This window comes from Adelges cooleyi, unplaced genomic scaffold (assembly GCF_023614345.1).
Source record: "Adelges cooleyi isolate 19-005CV unplaced genomic scaffold, UGA_ACOO_1.1 ACOO_flye_CR_arks_rails_tigmint_CR_PRNA_23, whole genome shotgun sequence".
Classification (NCBI taxonomy): domain Eukaryota; kingdom Metazoa; phylum Arthropoda; class Insecta; order Hemiptera; family Adelgidae; genus Adelges; species Adelges cooleyi.
The window spans coordinates 14,977,146-14,994,273 of NW_026095893.1; the positions used below are offsets into that span (position 1 = coordinate 14,977,146).

At 27.6% G+C, this 17,128-nt stretch overlaps 3 protein-coding genes across 5 annotated transcripts; 2 read left to right on the top strand and 1 right to left on the bottom strand.

The window, feature by feature from the left end:
* Positions 1-480: 480 nt before the first annotated feature.
* Positions 481-3,193, bottom strand: LOC126835645 (uncharacterized). 2 transcript variants are annotated; one of them, XM_050568373.1, is made up of 7 exons: positions 3,070-3,193; positions 2,685-2,758; positions 2,495-2,580; positions 2,043-2,414; positions 1,467-1,569; positions 1,070-1,150; positions 481-763 (listed from the first exon to the last, which is right to left on the bottom strand). In XM_050568373.1, exons 1-7 carry the CDS (start codon positions 3,114-3,116, stop codon positions 684-686), a joined length of 843 nt encoding a protein of 280 aa, XP_050424330.1. In that variant the 5' UTR covers positions 3,117-3,193; the 3' UTR covers positions 481-683. The 2 variants fall into 2 exon arrangements, with proteins under 2 accessions (XP_050424330.1, XP_050424329.1); XM_050568372.1 differs by having other exon boundaries at positions 2,664-2,758.
* Positions 3,194-5,176: 1,983 nt separating this feature from the next.
* On the top strand, positions 5,177-9,229 carry LOC126835733 (uncharacterized). The gene is made up of 8 exons (XM_050568503.1): positions 5,177-5,222; positions 5,709-5,795; positions 5,868-5,965; positions 6,073-6,204; positions 7,232-7,437; positions 7,514-7,750; positions 8,127-8,346; positions 8,903-9,229. Exons 2-8 carry the CDS (start codon positions 5,734-5,736, stop codon positions 9,061-9,063), a joined length of 1,116 nt encoding a protein of 371 aa, XP_050424460.1. The 5' UTR covers positions 5,177-5,222; positions 5,709-5,733; the 3' UTR covers positions 9,064-9,229.
* A 1,794-nt stretch (positions 9,230-11,023) lies between these two features.
* LOC126835887 (uncharacterized) lies at positions 11,024-16,919 on the top strand. Of its 2 annotated transcripts, none has more exons than XM_050568742.1 (7): positions 11,024-11,127; positions 11,242-11,333; positions 11,450-11,697; positions 11,785-12,204; positions 12,669-12,873; positions 13,488-13,716; positions 16,812-16,919. In XM_050568742.1, exons 1-6 carry the CDS (start codon positions 11,078-11,080, stop codon positions 13,700-13,702), a joined length of 1,230 nt encoding a protein of 409 aa, XP_050424699.1. In that variant the 5' UTR covers positions 11,024-11,077; the 3' UTR covers positions 13,703-13,716; positions 16,812-16,919. The 2 variants fall into 2 exon arrangements, with proteins under 2 accessions (XP_050424699.1, XP_050424700.1); XM_050568743.1 differs by lacking the exon at positions 16,812-16,919 and adding an exon at positions 14,793-14,877.
* The last annotated feature ends 209 nt before the right edge of the window (positions 16,920-17,128 follow it).

Sequence of the window (17,128 nt, forward strand, 5' to 3'; positions counted from 1 at the left end):
GGCCAGTTAAGCTATATGTGACCTTGAAGCCTATGTTCTCTCTATGTTTTCTAATAAGTGCTAAAGCTCCATTTGATAAACATACGTTAAAATGTTATAATTCCCATTCATTAGAAAACAGTTGTTATTGTGATGATAGCAGATTAGGTAACGACAATAATGAAATCATTGAATACAAATTACGTTTATGAAATATATATTTTATTTGCGGAGTGCCGTAACATTCTTACATGGATAATAAGTTGCCTACTAAGCCGTTATTGTGGGGTATTTTGAAAATCGTCTTGAATTTAATACAATAAAATTGATAACAGCTCATTTATTGGTAACATTATAAGTCGAGTTGGTATTTATAAATTTTGATATGGATAGTTGCTTTCCAAACAACTACTTCAAGTGAATGCTTTCATTTAGGTTATGTAAGGTATTATATAAAACACAATATAGTTATAAAGAACTTTTTATATTTTAAATGTTGTGAGTGTACAAATGTATAACAGTACCGACTTGTAAATCAAAAGTTTATTCGTTAGGTATAAATATAACAAAAGTAATATCAAATCCTTAAGCAATACTGCAAATATTTCTACAACTTATGATTAAATCATATTTTTAAATTTTCTTATTTATTTATTATTTTATATAACATCAGAGAATTATAAATATCACTCATAGCCCAAAAATCATGTTAGATTACTCACTGCATAGAATTTGCCATTTGAAGATTTTGCTACACCAAGTCCAAATTTGTACCTTTTATAATCTTGAATACATAATAAAATAATATTTTTAATTTCATTATAATTTATAATAAAACAATTTAATTACATCTATGGCAGGATGGCAGAAGCTGATATGTCCTTTTTTTAACTTTCAGGAAAGTGCAATTTTTCAGGAAAATGTATTCTTAAGTATTAGGTTTCATGTTAATAGCTTAATAATGAATATAATAGGTATAATATTTTGTCACTTTGTGCATTACATATTAAAACATACCTATATGATATACTGAAAATTTACAAAAAGTGGCGTAGCTGCTTTTAACACCCTACCACAGATATGCACGTACCTTTGCTATATATGATTTTAGGATATTTTACTTGCCATACACTTATAATATCGTTTGCCAATACCATTGGTTTCTTAAAGCCTTCATAAAATATATATTTATTCGATTAATACGTATGATAAACCAAAAACAATTTAAGTTAGACTGCAGATGTAATGTAAAATAATTATTACTATCACTATTTTGAATTATATAACTATCTGTAATAATATAGTTATTTAAAAATTAAGTCTGCGATTAACAAAAAATTATTCTATACAGTAAGAAAAAATAAAAAACATATTTTTAATACTTTTCACATGAGAGAATAATAGATAATACGTCTAATATTTATATTATTTAATAATGATATTAACTAATATTTTTTTTATTGCTGTACTTTTAATTTATATTTTACTTTTTGTTCCACGTTTTGTAAACTTCATTTCGTTGTGATTAGATTTATCGACTAGGTTTCCTTTTGATATGGCATCAGCTCTCAATTGACTGTACATATTAAGCTTTAAAATAGTGTAAATATGTATATCATTAATGTAGTACAACGGTAGAAGGACTTAGGTACACATAGTGAATAAGTTTCATTATTTATTAATCAACTAATTTGAAAGACGGCGCTTAAAGTGACTATGTTTTCTCGGTTATATTTTATTGTAACATTTATTGTTGCTGGCAGTAACTTGATGTTATAACTTATTTAGATTACTGACAACAAAGAGTTAATTGAATAATAAATGTTGAAAATACACAAGCTATTTGTATTTTTACCAAACTGGTAAATCAATCAGTGTTGCCATTTTATTTGCTTCGACTTGGTACGGACTAGCATAAAATGTATATATTTTGGTTATAAAATACATAATGATATATTAAATCAACGTAGTTGTATTTCGCGTATAAATTATGTTAAAATTGCAAGTCTAATTAATAAGATTGATCCTATTGACAATAAATAATAGAATATAGTAGCTCTTACATTTGTATCCTCTTTAAACGCTTCTGATTTTTGGTAGCTACTTCTAATTTTCGAAAGCTTGAGAAGGGCCCATTTTCTTACTTGTTTTACAAACCCTTCATCTAGTGCTTCGGCTGATTTGGTTTTTTTCAATACATCACCTTTATTTGTTGACTGCACACTTGCATTACTATTCGGATCAGTAGGAGGATTAATTTTAGAATCAATAGGAGGACTTATTTTAGAATTTTTCGTAGGATTAATTTTAGAATTTATTGTAGGATTAACTTTAGGATTGGGAGTATAATTAACTTTAAGCTTAGGACGATTCTGCTTTTTATTTTGTTGTTGTCTGATTGGAATCGGTCTTAGATTTGACTTTTGGTTATAGGCCTATTTAGACAACAAAATTAACAGTTATAAGCAATCAATGGGAGTATCTTTTTTTAAAACGGAAGAAATTGTATACAGACTTTTCTATTTGACAAATATGATTCCAAAAGACTTAACTCTATAGGTGATGTAAACAAATCCCGAGGCGTAATATTTTCAACGTTACCTACAAAGGAATAAATGTAATTTTATGGGATAAAATATTAGTTTTTTTTTCTAGTTAGGTTTTATTTGACAGTTGAAACCTACTGTTATGCACATCTGCCATACCATTATTCCAATTAGTTTTTTCCGGTTTGCTAATGTCGTTCGCGCCGAATACTATACTATTACCGCTCACTTTTCTATAGTTATAAAAAAAAAACGAAATTACCGCAACAGTTTGTGTACTCGAGTGCGTTAATGTCTTGGTTGCTCATAATCCTATATGAGCCGTTTAGTGCGCAAAAGTGGTGTAAGTCACGTTTTCACACAAAAACACGATAGGTACTTCAATCTATTTCCTGCGAAAGTAGTTAGTGTTCTGCTTTTCTCGTTGTCCGTTAGATGGCAGGCAAAAAACCGTACACGCATTTCTACTTTAACCTTTCGTGACTTACACCACTTTTGCTCTCGACGGCTCGAAAAATACAGAAAAAAAAATGTATTGACTTACTCTTTAACGAGAAAACAAATTAGTAAATAATTTAAAAACGATACCATTTCAAACACTATTCTGTACCGAATACGTTGCAACAGTAGAAAATAATGAGTACGAGCGATAATTTACCATATAGGTAGAAAAGGTTTACTGAGAGTACAAAAAAAAAAAAAAAGAGAACGTATGGTGTAATAATTGCAGCTAATTATAATCTCTAACAAATTACCATAACCGCGTTAATTTTAACGTTGAATGTTTTGTTTGAATTTATGCAATTTTAAGTTCACGAATACCATTTTCATTTATTTATTCATTAGTTCATATTTTTTAAATCATTTTTGTGCCACCAACTAATTTTTCTACATTTTAAAATAATTAGTTATTTCTTCCCCAAATGTATGTATCTAATGATGATATTCAATTTTAAATATAATTAAGTCAATTAGTTTTAATTAAACAATTACTAATTATAATATCTACAACACACCTCAAATATATTATAGACTTTTTGTGTTATTTGTTGGTTTTATTATAAATTATGAAAAACTAAACACTATAACACTATATTTTTGAAATAAAAAATAATTATGTAGGAAATAAACAGTTATTTTTTTTAATTTTCCAAAAGTCGGGTGTTGAGGAATATTTTCATAGGCGCAATTTCAATTTTTAATTTGGGGGGGCTGGACATTTTTTTAAAATATATATATAAGTAAATATATTTTTTTATTTTAAAATTGTATGCATAACCTAATTTTTTGAGGGGGGGGGGCTAAGCCCACCCTAGCCCCCCCCCGTATTTGCGCTTATGAATATTATCCCTTTACCATTCAGCTGTTCAATACAAACAAGATATATGTACATAAATATGTTTTTTCAGATTTACAAATTTGTGGCGTGCCCTACGCCTCCCAACGCGTTACATAATTTTCACTAAGAGAAAAAAAATGCTTGTAAACTTGAACAATCTTCAGGTATAATTCGATTTACATTTAAATTATTCGGTTTTAGCTGTGATATATATGATAAACATGAGTTTATATAATGGCAATATGTCTCTTTGATGTTATATCTCCTAGGTCTTATATTTCAAACGCGAATAGCTTAGTTAAGGTTTATTTTTGAAGTATTATTTTTCTCCACAGCTCTGTTACAAGCCATTATATTCGGTTGAAAATGGTAAAGTCAATGGAATAGTTATTATCTTAAGACTTTCTGGTAAAGCATTGGAAATTTTATTTTTAATTTTAGTAATAGAATACATACATATTGTTACTATCATAACTTTGGTTTAAATTAGGAATTTTTAACACGTTTTTAGCAAACTAAATTCAGATTAAAGTAAGAGAGTATTCATTTTAAAATGCCTATAATGTTATAAAAGGTAGTTAAGTAGAAAAAAATTTAATTAAAGTAATTAGGATTACAAAAAATAAAAGCGGAACAAGTGTAAACAATATAATTATTACAGCCACTAAACAATAGCGTAACATATTTGTTCATGACATGAGTCACCGTCAAACATTAAACACAAAACCAATATATATATATATATGCCTCAAATATAATATACTGCTTCTTAATAAATAGAACCTACCGTTGTCCTTAATACATAGTGTCTTCGGACAAAATTATGTACTCTTAAGATTGATGAATGATAAACGTGGTTTTAAAATGTTTTCAGGAGATTAAGACAAAAGTGTATTTCTAATGTGTTTTCAACGGTGATGTTTAAGTATCTATATTAAAAATATAAGAGAAAAAATTTGCAGAAAAATGTTTTATTAAAAAAAAATGTATGATCAGAAATTCTTAAATGACAACATATTTTGGCTGTACTGCTCTTCACTTAAACGTTTTAAAATGTTATTATTATTAGCTAATAATAATAACGGTTTATGTTTTTGAGTATTGTCTTTAACAAGTATTGTTTTAAACCAAAATTTCTACGTAAAGCACATTATTTAAAGAACTAGAAAAATATTAAGTGTATACGATTGATAACAGAAATTTATGATACATGAACATACATTTCACAGTTGTTAATCTTTGTACGTGTTAAAAAATGTCTCGATAAATAGTCAACAATAGTATATAAAGTACTTTTGAAAACATATTTGTATTTATTCTAAGATCATCATCATTCATAGTAAGTATCCCACCAACACGTAAGTAGTTATACATATTTTACTGCATTTGTAAAATTGTATTTTTTTATTGTTTAAAAAAAAAATGATAGCAATCTTAATATAACTATTGTAATTTAATTTATTATAAATTTTTTTAAAAATGATTTTATTATTAATTCTTGGTTCGGAAATATAAGGAGTGGGTCAGTCAACAAAAGTTTTTAAATAGTTATTTTCCAATGTCGATGCTTTTAAAATATGAAAGTATATCTGACTAATTAATGCCACAAATATGTTGAACAAGAACAAATTGTACCCAATATCTAAAATTATATTTAAAATTAATTCGTTAAAACACTAAAGCAATTTACATAATGTCAACTAAACGAATTTCAAACAATAACAGAACTGTTGTTGCATTAAAATAATTTGGTTCGATATAATAATGATTAAATCATTATTTTGTTTGGTTAAAATTACAATATTTTTCATAAAAGTTCATTGAGATATTTATTTTCTCGACAGAACTCGGGTATCAACTGTTATTAAAATGTCACAACTTGCTTTATTGACTTTAGTTTTCATAACGACGTACCTGAAACTAGACGCAGCGTGAGTATATACTGAAATTAATAAGTTGACTTACATATTATAATTGATAATAATATACACTTTCCATAACAGGCATGTTGGTATCCATTCCTTGTATGGTTATGATGAAGACAATCCAACATTATCACTTTACAATCGCCAAGCGACATTACCAAAAGTTATAAATTCAGGTAATTATTATTTAAATAGTTTGTGTCCTGTTTGAGCTAAAATGTAACTGTATTTGTATTGTCGTATGATTTAAGTAAAATTATAGTTATGTTTTTTTATTTAATAGTTGACATTCAATCACGTCTCATACCAACATATTTTACTCCCGTGGACCTATGGCAGAACTTAATAAATAGTATTTACAGATTGCAAACCAGTAGCGATATGACTACTCAAAACCCATTGGAAAATAAAAAAAGTAAAACTTTGATTGTACTTAAAAAACCAACAAAATCGTGATAGATAATAATTTAGTGAGCAATTATAAGTAATTATATTACTATATATTAATAGGTAACATACTTGAAAAACTATTTGAGCCAACTTATATTTATGTATACCTAGTTGTTATTGATATTTTCTGGGGTATTTTCTACATTATAAATAGTCCACAGTGATTTACTATGTGTATTTGATAAAACAATGGAATTAGACATGTGAATCCATCACAAGACAAATAAAAGCACCCACTATGTTCATAGACAGCCTTAGATGGTCTGTGACAGTTAAAATAACCCAGTGTGTTCTTTCATTATCTATTGTGCTTATTTTGTATTCAATATTCATTATAGCTATATATTTATCTACCTTTTGCTACTACTCACGATATGGACAAATTTATACATTTATTTTATGTATTTATAATGTAAAACAATAACTTTCTACACATAGTATAATTATAGTATGTGAAATTAAGTGGGGCAATTGTAAACAAACGAGGCAAATGTAAAATACAAATCCTGGAATAAAATAATCGATATTTTTTAATTTTATTTGAAAGTTTTTAAGTATAAGATGATCATTTATTTGAGATTATACAATTTATTTTGAAAAAGCAATGAAATTAGGACATAGCATGAATGGAGAGGTCACAAGTATTTAAGAATTAATATAACTGAAACTGTTTGATTCGAAATAGTGGGTACTAGTAAAAACTCTCAATGTGTATAAATATAAATAGTTGTATAGATTATAATTCGTATTATTTTACATGATCACCGTCATTTTTTGATTTTTTGTCCATTAAAAAAATATCATATAGAAAACTCATAACTTGAACATTTAATTGTGCGAGAATGTAATTTTTATACTATTTTTTGGTTTTCCTTTGACTGCAGATTTTCAAAAATATTTTAGATGTCATATCCCCACAATAAATCAATTTTCAGTAAGTCAATCTTCCCAATTTATTTTCAATGATTTTTTTTTTTTTTTGATTTGGTTAGAGTCATCCACATTAAATAAGCAGCTTCCATCGCAACAAGAAGACAGTCTAGAAAACACTGTTTTAAAATTTCTAAAATCTTCAGTACATCAATTGCGCAATGACTATGTACATGAATTACAACAGGTGCTATCAGTTGATAAGACCATAACGTGTTGTCAAAATGGTAAATGTACAGTTGTCCGAGAACTTAAAGAATGCAACACTGTAAGCGATATTTATGCCATATAATTACTATGAAGTGAAAAAACAATAAAATATTACTTAACTTTTTTTTTTTTAGGAACACATTAAATTGCAAACACAGCCCGTTGAAATCGATAACAAAAATACATCCGAACCGAAGACATTTCATAAGCCACTCAATATAACTCAAAGTAATAGTACAGTTCAAAAACTAGACGACTCAACTGCAGAACTACCAGATGACGAAGTAGAAATCATTCGCAAAGACATTTTATTAGCTACCAATAATCTCCGAGCCAAACACCAATCGAGTGAACTATTAATTAACGGTGAAGTGTGTGTCATTTGAAAACGACGGTTCTCATAACTATAGAACATTTTTTTAAAAAGAACGAAATTTGAATAATATTTTTTAACTAGTTAACTTAACTTAATATTTAGTTGGATCAACTATTGCGACCAAATTGATTGAGTAAAATTACTCGATAAATTTTAAATTATTCAACCACATTTCTAGCGTAGAATATACTTTTGCGATGACCAACTTGCCGAAAAGCGACACTTTTCCTTTCCGAGGCCCAGAAGGCCGGGGTTTTTTTTCCATGGAATTGTTTTGATGTATTAACACTTGAATAAACAAAATCATGGGTTTTGGAAATTTCTTAGTAGATATTGTTTAACAAATTATTATTCTAAACGTCGTATTTTAGATGAATGCCTACGCTCAAGAATGGTCTAATAGTATAGCAACCACGAACATCATAAAACACAGACCGGATCCTCACCAGTACGGCGAAAACATATTCAGTAGTTCCGCGTACCTAGTAAACATGGGTGAAGTAGCTGTCCAAAGTTGGTACGACGAAATTGACCTTGATGGAGGTTATAACTTTGAAGGTGACGAAAAAGAGATGTCGAAGAATTCCTCACGTAAGTCATAACTGATAAGAATTAATTTTATGCGTTTATGCGCATTAACTTTATGCTCGTTGATAATTATTATGCGTTTATCTCCTAGCTTGGGAAACATTAAATTTTATAACTTAAACATGACAATTCTATTGTACTTATTTCCCAGTTTTCAAACCGGTAAACTAATTATACTTGAATAGTCTAATCAATTAGTTTAAAAGAATTTTCGAAAAGTTATGGATTGAAAAATATGTTAATATTTTAAGGGTATTTTAGTCAGATTTTATAGGGAGGGCTACAATTCAAAAATTTCTCCTTGGTACATTCGATGAACGAGTTTGGCGTACACATTTTTTTTCGGGGCCTTATCGAAAATTGGCGTCAGATTTTGTTTGTGCAACGCCAAAGAATGTTCATGATTTACTGTCTTTCCCAGTAGGTAGGTATATTTTTGATCTAATGACTACCTTTAATATAATGTATTCATTTGTTAAGATTTAGACTTGAGATTAAATTAGTATGTGTTATAATTAATAATAAATTACGATACGAAAATAATATGTTTTTACACTAGTGCATTTCACCCAAGTGATATGGAAAAATACAAAAGAGATTGGCATTGGCGTTTCAAAAATGGGTAATGGCTGGTACATCATTGTAGTTAATTATAGCCCACCTGGAAATGTCGTTGGATTTTTCAAGGAGAATGTTTTGCCTAAAAAAGACAGTGAATAAACTTGTGCCATTAATAAATAAATTAATTTATCATAAATAAATTATAGAGAGATTTTGGTAAGTTTTTTCATGACACCTGTACCATTTTTAATAAACAATATTTTATATTGTTATTGTACTACCTTAAGCAAAATTATTTTTTATGATACAATGTAAATGTAATAATTATGACAAATTATTTTAAATAAATGTTGATCACATCAGTTTATTTGTTAATTAATTTAAATTAACCTTTGACTATAATTTTGAACGTATATGTGTACATAGTTTTATTATAAGTTGGTGCCATTTTGATAATGAAACATAATTTTACAGAAAAAAGAGTAACACCGTGCAGTGTGAAAGGATTTTTTTGCTTTAAAGATTTTTCACATGGCACATTAACTTATTGTATCCTAAAAATTAGGATATAATATGTTGTATATTACATATTGTAATATTCAAAGTTGTAAAACGGTGTATAAACAACAAAGATCAGTACTATGCACATGCTCTTAAAAAAAAAAAAAAAATGGAAACTATTTTCTTCTATAGACAGGTTAGTTTGGTTCTTTCTGTCTGTCTGTGGTTCATAAAATCAAAAGACAATACACTGCCACGAATGACACTACCGTCTCATAAATCATTCTACTCGGCCATGGCGAGCTTTTAAAAAAAATGTTGTGTAAATTTCCATATAATGCTTTGTTTCTAGTAGTCCTATTTACTAGAGTTTGTACTCTAAAAAATAACAAATAATATACATAATTATATAAACTAAGAACATAAGTATAAAAATACTACTCGTGCACATATAATATATACAGTGTACACTATGAAGTTACGATATTCTTAATTAAAAAATGTATAATAAAGTAGTGTAACATAGTTTTTTTAAACTTGATTACCCATTTTGAAAATGTTATGAAAGATTATAACTTATTTCGGGAACTGCTATATTTATTTAGCTAAGTCACTATTAACTATGATGATAATAAACGTTCGTGATCACTTTTTTTTTAATGCACTTTTCCTAACATTTTAATTTTTACTCCTCCAGCCTATCTAGTTATTTTTGTCTATATGTCGATTATGGCTCAATGTATTTGTTAATTCCTAGATGATTGGCGGAGTTTTCAAGGTTCCACATTGCGGTTGTTGATACAGTTTTAAATTTTCCTTTCATCGTGATCTTTTTTTTCAACCAGATTAATTATAGATTATATTAGATTAATTCATATATAAATCAGTATTTTAGGTTAAGGTTATAAAATAATAGATTACTAAAACACAGTAAATACCACCGACTTAAATAAAGTTGATTTGTATCCACATAAAAGGAACACGTTTTTCATATCTATTTATTCTTCAATATGTATTCGAATAATATTATTATCTTGAAGTCAATGAGGATATTATGACTATTAGAGATGGTTAAATTTTTATAGTAAGTTCAATATTACATACAAATCTACTTCTTATAATTAACACAATTTCTGAAAAAATCTCAGGTGACAAATAGAAAAATGATATTTGAGTCTAAATCTTCTTTATGCTGTTTTTCTTTATAAAAGTAAAAACCCAGTGCATGCCACTAGTATACGTTACTAATAATACGATTTCAACTATTATAATATAATTTGTTAGTCATAATTATTGAAGTAATAATTATTAATTAAAAACACTCATTTACTGTTTCATTTATAGCATTATAATACGCCGTCAAATACGTTGGCCAGATGTGCACATTAAAAACCAAGCAATTATAAATGTTTTTAATATTCATTAACTAGGTTATTTAGTGCACAGCTAACGGTTGTTTTTATTTACTGATACTATAGATTATATGTAATGTGTATGCATACATAACATGTGTGCACTGTGTAACAATAATTAACATCTGATGATTTGTTAGTAAACATCATAATGTGCTTTTAAAAGTTGTTTTAAATTGCATTAAATTCATTTTATCAATTATGTACTCTATAGAAGGATATTCGAATAAAAGCTATTAATAAAGTTGAATTGCGAAATTATGAGGCCGATTTCCATAATATTCTCAGTCGCCATTTTTGCGATACATATGTAAGGCATGTGTTTGGATACTACATTTTTACTATAATTGTGTTATCGGCATTTATAATGTAGTTTTCAACATACTATAGATTTGTGTAAGTATTTTCTGTATTTTTTTTACAGTTCACCGCTTTATCCTATCAACATCGCTCCACTTTTATTAGATGGTTTAAGTTTCATAGGACTCGGTCCACCATCTCTAAATGATCAAAAAGGTAAGCTAAGGCAATCAAGAATTTTTTTAAATTCAAATACGATTGTCTCAAAACTACCTACGTACATGTTGGTATGGTTTTGTGTACCTACTAATAAATAAAATGTTCATTTTTAGAACTTACAACTACTACAGCTGTTCCTCCTAAGACAACAAATGTTCAATTATCGCCTGACACCTTAATGCCGTTACTTATTGGTGCCTTTACAAATGTATTATATTCTTTGGTGTCAGATAATAGAAATTGTACAGATGTTTTATGCCAGTATACACTTGATTTTTCTGGATTAGTAGATCCGAAAAAGTGCAAGAGCTATCAGGTCATCCTTTATGTTTCAAATAGCCCGAAAATCGGAAAAAATATAGTAAGTCTGTAAAATGAAAATTATAGCGTATTAAGATTTTAGCTCAATATTCTCTACTTAACCATAATATAAATTATTATAATTCAGGGGAAATCCGCTAATGGTCAGGTGTTAAAAGAGAATTTTAATGAAATTAACCGAGCTGATTTAACCCAACAATCAAAAAACCATATCAATGTTTACGATTCATTAAAAAGTAATTTCAAAAAAAAGGAAGAAGAAAAACAACAAAAAGCTAATGGAAAATCGTCTAATCACCAACAACAATTAGAGCATTTTCCTAAGCCATCTTTGCAAGACGTTCAAAAAGAAAATCATAATCAAGTAAACACTAATGATGAACAAAATAAACACCAAAAAAACAATGATAAAGTATCAAAACATACAGAAAAAATTGCTGGTGATGTTTCAATCGAAATAGTACAAGACTTTCGTGAAGACCTTACAAATCAAATAAATATGTTAAGGATTTATCATGGTGTTGGTGTAATAAAACTAGACAACCAGGTTATTAAATTAATTTAAGCTCCATAATTTGAACTTTCTATATGGTAGTCCCATATTTTTTAACGTTTATTAAAATAATTATAGTAAATTAAATTTATAGGTTTATTTTTACATTACGGAATAGGTAAAAATAAATAACACTTTCATACTACATAACAAAACTACACTTTAAGTCCTGGGACTAGTTTAAAATTTACAAGTTATCTAAGTTATCTAAGTTATCAAGTTTACTAAGTTATCCTTTTTCTTGTAATCGCTATAAAGTTTTTAAAACGAGATCTTATTTACTAAATTACGTCATTGCAATTTCCTATTTCATCTCATCTCCAACAAGTGGCTTTTATTATATTTTCTTTCTGTACACTTTTGTACAAACTAATTTTTAGCAATTACTTATCGCTATTTATATTATATGTTATTTAAGCGTTTTTCAGTATAATTTTTTTAATTTTCACTGGAAGTAGATGACTAAAGTTGCTCAAAAGAGAGCAAACTCAATGGCCAATGGGCGGCTATTGGAGAAAATCAACGAAAGTGTTTTTGTCATATCCAGTTACTTGTTAGGCAAGTCTCTAGAAGAAAAGTTATGTAAGAAAGCCATTAATAAGTGGTATGAACAAGGGGAAAATGTGCGTTATGGTGAAAAACAATACGAAGTAGGAGAAGCACGTAAGTTTCTCTATACTATTATTCAATGTTAAGCAATCATTGTTTCAAGTTTTATATACTCGTAAGCTACTTAATTGTAACGATGATAATGATGATTTTGAGGAAGACTTAAAAAGTTATTGGCATTAATTAATCTATGACCCAGTTTAAGTATGCTAATTTATTTAATTGTATATTATCATTAAGTTTTTCTAGTTACATAACCATTTCAGTTTTTTTTGTCTGCGATAGCGCACCATAGGGTAAGTTAGGCTTTTGTAGAGGTAATCTTTTAACTTAACCGTTGAACGGATATCATTATTTTGAAAAACTATTTTTCTCTATAGGTGATCAAAAGTCAATTTTTTATTTATTGGTTAGAACTTAGAATATAAGTTAAATTTATTAGAAAACACATAAAAAAATAAAAATAAAAATGCTTATAGCAGAACTTTTAAAACAAAAGTTAAAAATCAGCCTTTTGACTAGAACAATATGTCAAAAGTTATATTAAAACAAACATTTTGAAATTGGTATGATAGACACTATGGTAAGTGACATAGTATTTTAATTTGTATACAAATTGGCCCTTTCCAACAAAACAGCCAACACTAAATGTTATTGTTTATTTTTAGCTGATTTTACTCGTTTAGTTTGGAAAAGTTCAAAAAAGATTGGAGTAGGAATGGCTCAAAATTCAACTACCCATAAATATTTTGTTGTGGTATACTATGATTATGAAGGGGATTACGATAAAAGTTTAAATGAAAATGTTCTATCTCCTTGGAAAGAAAGAACTAAAGTTGAATTTAATGGAAGCTCTTTGAAAAAGGATCCAAAAATCGTATGAAGAACCCTAATTCGGTAATTACAAATTATATATTTTGAACAATTACTTTAAATATTAAATTGTATAATATTAAGGGGCCTCTACACCTGCGTATTTTTGGCCGATAACAACTCATTCTAATTCAAACGTTCTGTTCCTAAGAATACTCCCATTTAAGTTTTGAAAAAATATTTGAGTTCTTCAAAACATTTTCAATGCATCAGTCGTGGTACAATAAAAAAAAAATTATTTTCAGTTAATTAATTATTTCAGTTGAAAAAAGTTAAAAACTGCATATTTTTATATTGAAATAATTAATTAACTGAAAATAATTTTTAAATTGTGCCACGACCGATGAATTAAAAATGCTTTGGAGAACTCAAAATATTTTTTGAAAACTTAAATTGATTTATTCTAAAGGATAGTACGTTTGAAGTAGAAACATGTGCTTTTGTACAAAAATAGATCCTATATGCATTATAAAAGTTGAAAAAAATAATAATTATCAAAATAGATACTTCTTTCCTGTGGTAACATGTATGTTCAAAAGTTTCGCTTAATGTTATGTTTTAGCGAAAAATTGCCTATACAATGCGCCTTATTAAATGCTAGTGTTGAGGCTCTTTAAATATTGTTATTATATCAGTTCTTTTGTATGAAAACGATTTAACTGGTATTTATTATAAACATAGGGTAAATATTGTATCTATATATTTAATCTATGTTATTACTTAAAAAAAAAATTATTATTTATTAATTTTTATGTTTGGAAATTTAAATTTTTCAAATACATATTGCGTACCTAGTATATATGTACAGAGTGATCATTTTACCGCAAACCACTCCTAATCGCATAGGATTTATTAAAAAAATTTATTTTTTTTTTATATGGTTTTTGTGAAATGTGATTTCAATTTTCCACAATTTTGTTTTTGTTTTTACCCTCCTCCCAACTAAGTCTTTTTGATACTAACTTTTAAAACTTAAAGGGTAACGCATACATTTTATTAAATTGAGAATAATATACTAAAAATGTTTACTGGTTGATAACCAGTTTTTAATAACTATACCGGCACACAAAAAAAATAAATTTGTTTGTGCATTTGATCAGACCTACCTACGGACATGTATTTCGATCCGCTGAATCCGAATATGAGGTCTGTTTGGCCCGGTCACCCTCCAGATTTGAGTAAAATGCAAAAAACCCAAAAAATGCAAAAAACTGTAATAACAGCGATGAAAAAAATGTTGTGGACCCGGATCAAGTAGGAGAGTAGGTATCGAGGAAATTGGAATGTCAACATGATGGCAGATTTTTGCTGGATGCTGAAAAGAGAAATACCAGAAGAAAACAGAAAACGTAAGAGGAACCCGCTGCGTAGGTCATTTGAAGATAAAAGAATTCGATACAAACGAAGAGCAGTTTGAAATTCAAAACTATTGTTTCCTACCTTCTTTTTACATGCTATTTTTTTTATAAATTTTGCCGATTTTTAGATTTTAAGATCATATTCCATCCATGAAAATACACCCAAATCATTAAAAATCGTGTTTAATAGATTTTTTTTCATATTTATAACTGCAATTTTCCCAAATTTTTTGGTTTTTTGAGATTTTTTTTTAATTTTGAAATTTTAATGGACTGAATAAACTTTAGATTCAGATTCAGTGGAACAAGATACATAAAAATTATTCTCGATCTGGATCCACAAATTTTTTTCATCTACATAACTTTGGTTTTTCATGATTTTTTGCAATTTTTTCGGTTTTTTGCAAATTTTTAAAATTTTGACGGCTCAACGCGCTAATTAACCTTCAGATTCAGATTTAGCAGATTGAAATACATAAAAATCATACTTAATCCGGGTCCACAAAATTTTTTTTATCGCTGTTATTGCAGTTTTTCGCAATTTTTTTGCATTTTTTGGGTTTTTTGCATTTTACTCAAATCTGGAGGGTGACCGGGCCAAACAGACCTCAAATTCGGATTCAGTGGATCGTTATACATGTCCGTAATTGGGTCTGGTAAAATGCACAAACAACCTTTTTTTTTGTGTGCCGGGGCTATTTTTATAGTTATAAGAGTTAAAAATTTAGGATGGGAGGAGAAGAGCGGTTGGGAAATGCGCGCAGATAAAAATAATACTACTAGCTTTCCTTCTGCCTTAAACTTGAAACGTCAATAATTTCATAAATAGTTATCCAAAACTGGTTATCGACCAGTCAAAATTTGTAGTACATTATTCTCAGATTAAAATGTTAATGAAATGTATGCGTCACAATTTAAGTTTCAAAAGTCGCTATCAAAGAAACTAAGTTGGGAGGGGATAAAAACAAAAAAAAATTGATATCACATTGGACATGTAAAATATCGAAGACAAGAAATAATTACTTATCAAAATTATCTATTTACTAACAGCATAAATCATGACCCTTTAATATTGCGATATTCATGGCATATGCATTCCGCGTGTCGTGCCAGAATAATTGTTATTGACTATTATAAATTGAAAATTAAAAAAGATAATTTTATTGTAAACCAGATTTATTTCAAAAGACGACGAGGAAATTATCTTCTACACTTTTTTTTATTTACAGTCTAGCTAAAAAACAAGTATTAAAAAATAATACAAAGTAATATAAATTTTGAATTTTATTATTAATTATTTCTTTCACTCACTTTTACATACTCCTTTAATATTGACTGCGTTTAATAAACAATAATTTAATTTTATATATTTTACAACAATTTTTTGAAATAACATAATTCACTTAATTTACTTAATTATTCACATAATTTATCACATTTTAAAACTAGTATGTATTTTTGAGTTATTAATTTACTATCGTCTAAAAACTATATTGAAAATACAGGAAGCTACAAAGTATAGCTGTTTAACCTCTGATTTTTTTAAATTGATATAATAATAATATAATTATCAAGAAGTAAAAACACTCATCTTCTTATTTGCTTACTAATTTATAAAAATAAATACATTGCTTAGTTAGTTTTTACCATTATTAGCTTTCACAAAATAATAACACATTATTATAAGCGAATTGATAACCAAGCGTACAAGGATATAATAATCTTGGTAGATATTTCAAAGATGTTTTTAATATTGTATAGGTAGACTCTACAACAAAGATCTGTGATGTACCAGGACAAAACACTGTTATTAGATGTAGTGATTTTAGTGTATTGTTTGTAACCTCGCTTTTTTCTTGTTATTATTTATAATAGTAGTTAGTGAATGTATCAAACCGACACAACTTCAATGAATCTGCGAATGAACGGTTAATGTTTTCAGTCTATACTTTACTACAAACGGAATTGCACGTTCGGCGTATAATAATAACATTGTGAAAAATATAAAGTACATCTACCTTTTAAATAATTATAAGTATTTTTTATTTAATTTTTTATTATGTTTTTAAAAGAAAATA

Excerpts from the sequence above, each read along its gene's own strand:
- LOC126835645 (XM_050568372.1), bottom strand. The coding sequence starts at position 3,116 with ATGGTATCGTTTTTAAATTATTTACTAATTTGTTTTCTCGTTAAAGA. Across the intron at positions 2,581-2,663 it reads TATGGCAGATGTGCATAACA|GTAACGTTGAAAATATTACG; the intron begins GTAGGTTTCAAC and ends ATTCCTTTGTAG. Across the intron at positions 1,570-2,042 it reads CGTTTAAAGAGGATACAAAT|CTTAATATGTACAGTCAATT; the intron begins GTAAGAGCTACT and ends ACTATTTTAAAG.
- LOC126835733 (XM_050568503.1), top strand. The coding sequence starts at position 5,734 with ATGTCACAACTTGCTTTATTGACTTTAGTTTTCATAACGACGTACCTG. Across the intron at positions 5,966-6,072 it reads ACCAAAAGTTATAAATTCAG|TTGACATTCAATCACGTCTC; the intron begins GTAATTATTATT and ends TTTATTTAATAG. Across the intron at positions 6,205-7,231 it reads CCCATTGGAAAATAAAAAAA|AGTCATCCACATTAAATAAG; the intron begins GTAAAACTTTGA and ends TGATTTGGTTAG.
- LOC126835887 (XM_050568742.1), top strand. The coding sequence starts at position 11,078 with ATGAGGCCGATTTCCATAATATTCTCAGTCGCCATTTTTGCGATACAT. Across the intron at positions 12,205-12,668 it reads TAATAAAACTAGACAACCAG|ATGACTAAAGTTGCTCAAAA; the intron begins GTTATTAAATTA and ends CACTGGAAGTAG. Across the intron at positions 12,874-13,487 it reads ATACGAAGTAGGAGAAGCAC|CTGATTTTACTCGTTTAGTT; the intron begins GTAAGTTTCTCT and ends GTTTATTTTTAG.